The following is an 8,117-nucleotide window of genomic DNA, read 5'->3' as shown; positions in this document are numbered from 1 at the left end:
TGTCAGTTGTTTCTTGCATGCTAATGACCGGGAGAAATATTGTAATTAAAAACTACAATAAGTGCTTGTTTCAGCAGCACGCATAAAGTGCTGCTCCTCAAACTTTGAAACCAAGTGTTGAAATACGTAGTTCCAGAAGCATTTTCGAATGGATGATATCGTATTTGGTTAGCTTTTTGCAAGGTGTCTGCCTTTTGGCGAACGTGGTGACATGTAAGCCCAAAGGTGTACATTAATTGCATTTCAAATAGGCTTTCGGTGGCCTTGGGAACGGTGGCTAACCGGCACGTGATCCTTTTCCCGCCGAGCTAAGGAAATTTATGGCACCCTCACTTCGCTAAAATGCATTAACGCACCGATTAATTTTAGTTGTGCAGCTCATATGTACCAACTTTAATAGTGAACTTTTTGGAGGAGTCGATTGAAAGGGGAAATAGTCAGAAATAATATCTAGGTTCTTATCAGGCTTGAATATTTCCAATCACTTATAATCAAAACTAATCTCGAAGGTCAAATTTATTGAAAATGTAGCTTTTTACAATTGAAATGTCAATGGAATATATTTATATCAAGATATTCATATTTTTAAGCTTATCAATAACGTAACATTTTTCCAACAAGGTGGCAACACCCAACATTGCCAGTTCAATCGACATTCCAAGTGGAATATATCGGTATCGATAGTCAGCGGCCTAGACGTTTTTGCTGTACCCCGATCTGGTCACACTATTGTACTGCGCTGTTTTTCTGGATAATTTTCGCGTCGAGTTTGGAATTATTTCATCATTTAGCACAGTGTGCGTTTGCAATTAGCCAATAAAGATATAGATTTGAGTAGGTTTAAATAAGGAACCGAAGACAGCATCGCCATGGGCCGTCGCTGCTGCGTGGCCAACTGCCCGTCGACGTCGCGTCTGATGGAGCACCACGGCGTGACCTACCACTCCTTCCCCCTGGATCCCATCATCCGGGCCATTTGGATCAAGAACTCGCGCATCAGCCTGGAGCGCCAGATCACCAAGAGCGTCCTGGTCTGCTCACGCCACTTCCGCCGCCTGGACTTCAACACGATCCGCAATGGGAAGTACCTGCTCAAGCCTCGCGTCTTTCCCACCGTTTTTCCGTGGGGCAAGATGGATTCCGTAGAGATCGAGGCAGACCACCGGGCACTCCAGCACGCTAGCGTGGAGGGAACGACTGGCACCCAGGGAAATTCTCAGTCATCGACCAATGACGATGTGATCAAGGCTACGGTGGACCAAATAGTGGCCCAAATCCTGTCGGAAACGGCAGAACGCAAGGCCACAGAGGAAGCCAAAACAGACAAGCCAGCGGATGAGGTGAAAACCACCCCCGAGACCGACGTGGATGCAAACAAGGCAGCTGCAAAGGAAACTCCCGTGACTCCGGTACCCTCAAGCAGCGAGGCAACAATCTCAGCTGCTGGATCCGCCTCAAATTCTAACTCCCCTCTGCCGGGCTCACCACCCAAGTACAGCAATCCACATAACCTGACTATCGGCGCCCGTTTGGAGGCGCTCAGTGTGGAGGGAAACTGGTTGCCCGCCCGCATCGTGGAAGTAAACGAGACGGAGCAGACTCTACTCGTGCGCTTTGAGCGCAATCACAAGCTGAAGGTGTCGCCTTCGACAAGCGGCAGCTTTCAGGAGTGGATGGCCATCAAGTCCGAACGACTGAGGCAGCGCCTTAGCACCCGGGTGCTGCCCGTCTTTGAGCTGGAGGAGAAGTGCATGGCCCGCTGGTCGGGGCCGCGTAAGTTTCCAGGAACCATACGCAAGCTGCTGGGCAACGATACCTACGAGGTGCTCTTCGATGATGGTTACGTTAAGAACGTACGCGCCGTGCACATGAACAAGATGCCTAAGCAGTTGCCCCCTGTTCAGGCAGCGGATGAGGTTGGCTCAAAGCCACCCACTCCCGTTGGAACTCCAGTGAGCTCTGTGGTTCCGAAGAGGGCAAGCACGGGCAGCGTGAGCGGTACCAGTGGCTCCTCGAGCAGCAAGAAGAGCAAAACTACACCACAGCGCAGGGATTGGCCGTTGCTGGACATGGCCAGTTTGGATATAGGTATGAGCACTGCAGGAAACAAGTTAATTTTGCTTCAAACTTACATTTTATTTTTGATTTTCATAACCAACAGCATCCCTACGACTACCAGATATACCGCATGACGGCGAGTGGACTTGTCATTGGGTAAATGACCAACCTATTGGAACTGAGGGTTTCCTGATTGTGGGCGAACACCAGAAACCCACTGTCATCGTGCAGGACTGGCGTCTGCCTCCTGGCTGGATCAAGCACATGTACCAGCGATCCAACGTTCTCGGCAAGTGGGATGTTATTCTTGTCTCGCCCAGCGGCAAACGGTTCCGCTCCAAGTCCGACTTAAAGTTGTTCCTTGAGTCCCAGAATCTGGTCTACAACCCGGATGTGTACGACTTTAGCATCCATCGACGTCGTGCCAAAGACATCAATGCTTACGTCTACACACACGACTACAATCCCCAACCACCGCCCAAGCCCAAGGCCATGGATGTGTCTATGGACTCCACGCTGGACCAGAGCATCACGTCGCAACCCTCGTTACCTTCTACTCCGATGCCGGTGAAAGAAAGCCAGTACATGGAAGCACCGGTGGCCTCGCTAGTGCCCCCAGCCGAGTTAATGTCGCCGCAGACACAGGCCGCCGATGAGGCAAAGCCCAAGGCAACACCAGAACTACTGGAAGCCACTGAGGGCGGTTCCTCTCAGCTTTTGTCAGGAGATCCTCCTGTGGTGGAAAACGGTTTTGGTAAGTATATACAATTTGTATTAACGCGTGGCAACTAAAATCACTTGACTTAAATAGTAAAATTAATAATTATTTTATGTTTCAGCTTTCATTGGGGGTCTAAAAGTCAAAATCCAGGACAATCTTTACGTATGTCCGCGCGAAGACTGCGGCAAGACCTATCGCAAAGAAGACTTTCTGCTTATCCACATTCGCCACTATCACAAGGAATTTGCAGAGTGAGTAGAATTCAGACAATACTCATGACACCTAACTTACTTTAAATTTACAGGCACGTGAGCCACTGCCCAAAGATGCAGGAATTAGCGGTCAAACGCACACATCCCTCATCGATTGAGCAAGGTGAGGCGGTGCCGAAAAACCAGATACCCAACCAGCAATTCTTTGCCAAAATGCACCAGCAGGACATACAGCAGTCGCGCTCGTTTAAACGTCAGAGCGTATCAGCTACGGCCACATCTCCAGGTGGACCGGGAACTGCATCTATCACTTCGCCTACTAAGACCCTGCTATCTCCTAAGATGGAGCCACCAAGTGTGTTGGCGTCACCTGTTGAAAGTGGCATTGCGCAAGAAGATGTTTCCCTGGAGGCTAGAGGTGCAACTCAATCGTTGAACCCCTCCTTGAGTCGTTCCTGCAAGCGTCCACGCTTGTCACCGTCGAAGCGACCATCTGGCTCGCGGAAAAGCAACCGCCAGCGTTCTCAGCGTCGCCCCAATTTGACAGATAGCTCGGCGGGACATGCCTTAGCCGAACAAGATGCTGAGGAGACTCGGCAATCTTTTAACACCCCTACTCCGGATACACGCATCGACTCAAAGAAACGCCGCGTTGGTGCGGCAGCAACTCCCATCAGTTCCATCGACTCACCAGCCATGGCAGATTCGGTGTCCACGCCGTCGTCTAATGACCAGGCGGACATTAATGCAGCCCTTGCCCCACCTCCAGCTGACACTCTTACAAAAGCACCACAGTACATCAAGGAAAACGGTGAACTAATTCGAATTGTGCGCATGCGGCAGGAGGAGATCATCAACTGCATCTGCGAGTATGGCGAAGAGGACGGCTTGATGATCCAATGTGAACTGTGCCTATGCTGGCAGCACGGTGCATGCAACGGAATTATGAAAGAGTCAGATGTGCCGGACAAGTACGTCTGCTACATCTGTCGTAATCCGCCGAGGGGTCGGGACTCAATGAGGTTTAAGCACGACCAGGACTGGCTATACGAAGGAAAGTTGCCGGTGGCCGCGTATCACACTGCAAATCCACAGACCACCAAACAATTTGAGCTCTTGAAGCGTTCGCACACGCTGACCGGCAATTTACTAGATGCCAAGCGATCGATGCACTCCCTGCTGGTGAAGATAAACATCGCACGCAACCGCTGTCACCCAAAGCTGTATTTGTGGGCTAAAAAGTGGGACGAAGACAATCTGGGCTCTACTGCGTTGACACCGGTAAAGCGTCCAAAGCTGGAGCCCCCTGACCTTCCGAACGTTCCGCAACCGGAGGCGGCCATCGATCCCGAGGAGTGCCAGTACCGTTTGATCGAACATGTGAAGGTGCAGCAATCATTGGTCCTCGATCGGTTGGATGACATAGAAGCAGAAATAGAGGGTTAGTATCACAAAGCTAACTTTACCTAAATATGAAAATTAATCTATTTTTGAATTCCTTTCAGAACTTGAAAAGGAGGACACGCTGGATGACTTAAAAGACGCAGACATCTCGACCACCAAAGAAGCGCTGGCCACGTTTATCAAGGAGCTCGAAATCATGAAGCGCCTTGCCAAGCTCAACCAGGTGGCCAATATGAAGCAGAGCCTTAAAGATTCTGTCGCTAGCCAGTAGCATTTCCATTGAACACGTTATAGGGATCTTAATTGCTATTTTCAAACTATCAATACTTTCGCAGACGTGTAGATAGTAACCATAATTCTGCTACAAAAAATATTGCTATTCTTTATGAAGTTTGATAATGTAATGGAGTTTAAATTTATATTCATTTAAAATAATCCATGTGAGAATACAGAAAATTATAATTTCATGCCCTATTATTAAGTAAAGATGCCTGATGATAAAAGCTGCACCCCAAGACGTATTTGTGACGTCTTTGTATTTGGAACGTGGTCGCAGCTATGTGTTGCTGGAGATCTCTTTGCTCCATAGCGTTGTTCGCCGCGATGTCGGCGGGCCAGGAGACGGTATCCGACATCCCACAGGCTGCCACACCGTCGCTAAAAACAACTCTGTCGACCATGAAGGTGATAAGCCTTCGCCCTCGTTATCCTTACATCGTCTCCATCGGAGAGAACCTTAAAGGATACTACAAGCACCTCTGCGTGGGCGTGATACTTTCGAATGAGTTCGTGCTCAGTGCGGCCCACTGCATCAAAACGAATCCGATCAAACAATTGTACGTGTCCGGTGGCGCGGATTTGCTGAACAGCCGGAAGCAGACCCGCTTCATTGTCGTAGAAAGAAGATTTCATTCACAGTTTAAGGTGCTCGGCGGCCACGACATCGCCGTGGTGAGGGTTTATCCCAAATTCCCGCTCGACGATGTCCGATTTCGAAGTATTAACTTCGCTGCCAAGCCCCAAAGGGATAGTGGCATCAAGGCCTCGCTGGTGGGATGGGGACGGGTTGGCATCGGCAAGACAAAGAAACTCCAGGAAATGCCCTTCTTGACGATGGAAAACGATGAGTGTCAGCGAAGTCATCGTTTCGTATTCCTCAAGCCGCTGGACATCTGTGCGATGCATTTGAGAGGACCTAAAGGACCCTGCGACGTAAGTGGATCAGAAATACTCCAGAAATTCATAATCGAAGATCAATTTAATCTTTTAATTTGCTTATTTCAAAACATTTTTGAATCGAGAAACCATATTCCATTTCAATTTAAGGGCGATTCTGGAGCCCCCCTGATGAATGTGGAAAGAGAGAAGCTGTACGGATTACTATCCTATGGCAGGAAAGCGTGCACCCCATTGAAACCCTATGCCTTTACTCGCATCACCGCATACTCCAGCTGGATTCAGGAATCTATGGACTATATGGTTGCGAAAGTAGATATCATAAGGATTAATCGCACTGTATGGAAAGACAGGTTTTAGCAGTTTAATACGAAATATGTTCTTTGATCTAGGGTTATAAGTAAATTATAACAGTTTAATTGCCAAAAACTATCAATTTTTTTTTTTAAGTAAATTCTAAAACATTGCTTTAATATAATATTTTAATTTAAAACATTTTTATGTTTTTTTTAATGGCGGTGATGCGTCTTAGTGTGAATTGCCACTTTGGCTTTGGTATCGATAGCTATCGCTAGCCGATTTGAGCTTGCGGCCTGTAGGTGGCGCGCTAATTCCATCCCTATTTCGGCGTTTATCAAGCAAATCAAAACAAAAACGCGAGCAAGAATTCTATATAAATAAAAGCTTTTCCCGGTCGCTTTATTACTCCGTAAGTGTCGATCGGAGTAGAAACCATACCACCGATTGAAATGTCTAATTTTATCAAAATATTTCGCCCCGCCAGAAGCTTTCGAATGCCGCACTCACCGCCACCGGCCAGCAATTGTGAACAGGCTCTCATCCAGCTGAAAAACTTTGGATATGCATTCGATGGAGGTAAGTACGATGTTGCACATGGTGGCTACTTGGTAATATGATCTGCCCGATTCTCTCCTGCAGAAGGAGTGCTGCGCAAAGTGGATCCCGCCACCGGGGAGCCCGGCAAGGAACTCTTTTCCTACAACATCAGCGAAGATGCCGCCGAGAACGAGAAGCACTACCAGAAGCTGGCCAACGTATGTACCGGAATTCTACTTGGCATATGTGATGGGATTTTCTCCTGCTTAGGTTCACTTGCCAAAGAATCCACTCCTAGGATTCCTTTTCAAGAGAAACTAGACAACTAATGCCATTACCAGAAATATTATTTAATATGCCCATCTATATAGTAATGAGTAATACAAAATCTGTATACTTCATCGCCCACAGCAAATCCCAGAAATTGTCTACGCTTTGCTGGAGAAAAACGGTCTTAGCCGCACTTACATCCCTTTCGACCAGCCTCCAGATCGCTCATCGTTCGTATTCTCCCAGCCGGCAAAGCTGTCGCAGTCCAAGAAGTTGCTGGTCCTCATCCATGGCAGTGGATACGTTAAGGCCGGACAGTGGGCCAGAAGGTGCGTATGACCACTATTTAAATAAAGATCAAAATTATGTAATACGGAAAATATTAAGATGATTACTGTATCTAATAAGTCAACTAAATTTATAGAAACTGTACATTACTTTAGTACCCCATTTATTCCTGGATGGGTCATATTCGATTTTGTTATAGTTTGATTATCAACAATTCCCTGGATCACGGTACCCAGCTGCCTTACGTGCGACAGGCTCAAAAACTAGGATACGATCTCCTCATCACCAACGCCAATGATTGCACACGATTCTACAATGGAAAGGAGAACCCCGTCAAGGGCGTTAGTACGTCCGTAGAGCACACTAAATATGTGTGGAAGAACATAGTGTTGCCCGCGAATCCGGAGAGTGTGGCCATTGTGGCCCACAGTTACGGTGGTAGTCTCACTCTGGATCTGGTGGGTATAAAATGCAAAATACATTTCAATATCATATTTACATCTTCACTTGATTAGGTGGAGCGTTTCCCGGTTTTCTTTAAGGAATCCGTTTTTGCCATTGCCTTCACTGATGCGGCTATGGGAAGTCCGCAAGCCAAGAACAGGGAGTACCTGTGCGATGTGGCCTGCGACTGGGTTGCCAGCAACACACCCTTGGACACACCCGTCTCACAGTCAAAGAGCAGCATCCGGAGGATTTCCGCTGGCCACACCAAGCATGAGTGGACCTCTTACTCGGCCATCGATTCTGTATTCAAGTTTATTGAGGAGAAGTATGAGCAGCGGGCGAATAAGAAGTGACAGCCTGCATCTACTTGTTAAAGCATTTTTGTACTCTCCATTTATAGTAAATATCTTGGAGATGTGAATATAAATTATGTTTTTACCGACTGCACACATCCGACACTGATCCCTTCTCTCAAAGGACAAACACAAACTATCGATTTGCTATGCATAAATCAAGCGAGTGTCCGAATCTGTCACTAACACTTACATCTGGGCAATTTAATTTGATTTTCGGCACTTCGACACAGTCCGTGTGGGTTAATCATATTGATGGCTGATGTATTGCCATCGATAAAACAAAAGTCTCCCGCTTGGCCCATCAGCTGGATAAAAAACCAGCGTCCGGGACCCCCTTACCAAAACAAA

The 8,117-nt window shown here is 47.4% G+C and overlaps 3 protein-coding genes across 3 annotated transcripts; all 3 read left to right on the top strand.

Annotated features, from left to right (window-relative positions):
- Positions 1 to 674: 674 nt before the first annotated feature.
- Positions 675 to 4,928, top strand: LOC6553980 (PHD finger protein 20-like protein 1). Its single transcript, XM_001980401.3, has 5 exons — positions 675 to 2,088; positions 2,162 to 2,812; positions 2,898 to 3,030; positions 3,084 to 4,432; positions 4,497 to 4,928. Exons 1-5 carry the CDS (start codon positions 870 to 872, stop codon positions 4,664 to 4,666), a joined length of 3,522 nt encoding a protein of 1,173 aa, XP_001980437.1. The 5' UTR covers positions 675 to 869; the 3' UTR covers positions 4,667 to 4,928.
- Position 4,929: 1 nt separating this feature from the next.
- LOC6553981 (granzyme M) lies at positions 4,930 to 5,992 on the top strand. The gene is made up of 2 exons (XM_001980402.3): positions 4,930 to 5,607; positions 5,722 to 5,992. The coding sequence occupies exons 1-2, from the start codon at positions 4,954 to 4,956 to the stop codon at positions 5,929 to 5,931; spliced, it is 864 nt and encodes a 287-aa protein (XP_001980438.2). The 5' UTR covers positions 4,930 to 4,953; the 3' UTR covers positions 5,932 to 5,992.
- A 152-nt stretch (positions 5,993 to 6,144) lies between these two features.
- On the top strand, positions 6,145 to 7,840 carry LOC6553982 (FAM172 family protein homolog CG10038). Its single transcript, XM_026979074.1, has 6 exons — positions 6,145 to 6,280; positions 6,356 to 6,447; positions 6,511 to 6,626; positions 6,820 to 7,007; positions 7,166 to 7,424; positions 7,482 to 7,840. The coding sequence occupies exons 2-6, from the start codon at positions 6,366 to 6,368 to the stop codon at positions 7,764 to 7,766; spliced, it is 930 nt and encodes a 309-aa protein (XP_026834875.1). The 5' UTR covers positions 6,145 to 6,280; positions 6,356 to 6,365; the 3' UTR covers positions 7,767 to 7,840.
- The last annotated feature ends 277 nt before the right edge of the window (positions 7,841 to 8,117 follow it).

The sequence above is a fragment of the Drosophila erecta genome, unplaced genomic scaffold (assembly GCF_003286155.1).
Source record: "Drosophila erecta strain 14021-0224.00,06,07 unplaced genomic scaffold, DereRS2 tig00000000-arrow-pilon, whole genome shotgun sequence".
Taxonomy (NCBI): domain Eukaryota; kingdom Metazoa; phylum Arthropoda; class Insecta; order Diptera; family Drosophilidae; genus Drosophila; species Drosophila erecta.
Note: the sequence above shows the minus strand (reverse complement) of the source record. Positions and strands in the feature narration are given on the sequence as shown.

Excerpts from the sequence above, each read along its gene's own strand:
- LOC6553982 (XM_026979074.1), top strand. The coding sequence starts at position 6,366 with ATGCCGCACTCACCGCCACCGGCCAGCAATTGTGAACAGGCTCTCATC. Across the intron at positions 6,448-6,510 it reads TGGATATGCATTCGATGGAG|AAGGAGTGCTGCGCAAAGTG; the intron begins GTAAGTACGATG and ends TCTCTCCTGCAG. Across the intron at positions 7,008-7,165 it reads GCCGGACAGTGGGCCAGAAG|TTTGATTATCAACAATTCCC; the intron begins GTGCGTATGACC and ends ATTTTGTTATAG.
- LOC6553980 (XM_001980401.3), top strand. The coding sequence starts at position 870 with ATGGGCCGTCGCTGCTGCGTGGCCAACTGCCCGTCGACGTCGCGTCTG. Across the intron at positions 2,089-2,161 it reads CATGGCCAGTTTGGATATAG|CATCCCTACGACTACCAGAT; the intron begins GTATGAGCACTG and ends CATAACCAACAG. Across the intron at positions 3,031-3,083 it reads TATCACAAGGAATTTGCAGA|GCACGTGAGCCACTGCCCAA; the intron begins GTGAGTAGAATT and ends TTAAATTTACAG.
- LOC6553981 (XM_001980402.3), top strand. The coding sequence starts at position 4,954 with ATGTGTTGCTGGAGATCTCTTTGCTCCATAGCGTTGTTCGCCGCGATG. Across the intron at positions 5,608-5,721 it reads GACCTAAAGGACCCTGCGAC|GGCGATTCTGGAGCCCCCCT; the intron begins GTAAGTGGATCA and ends TTTCAATTTAAG.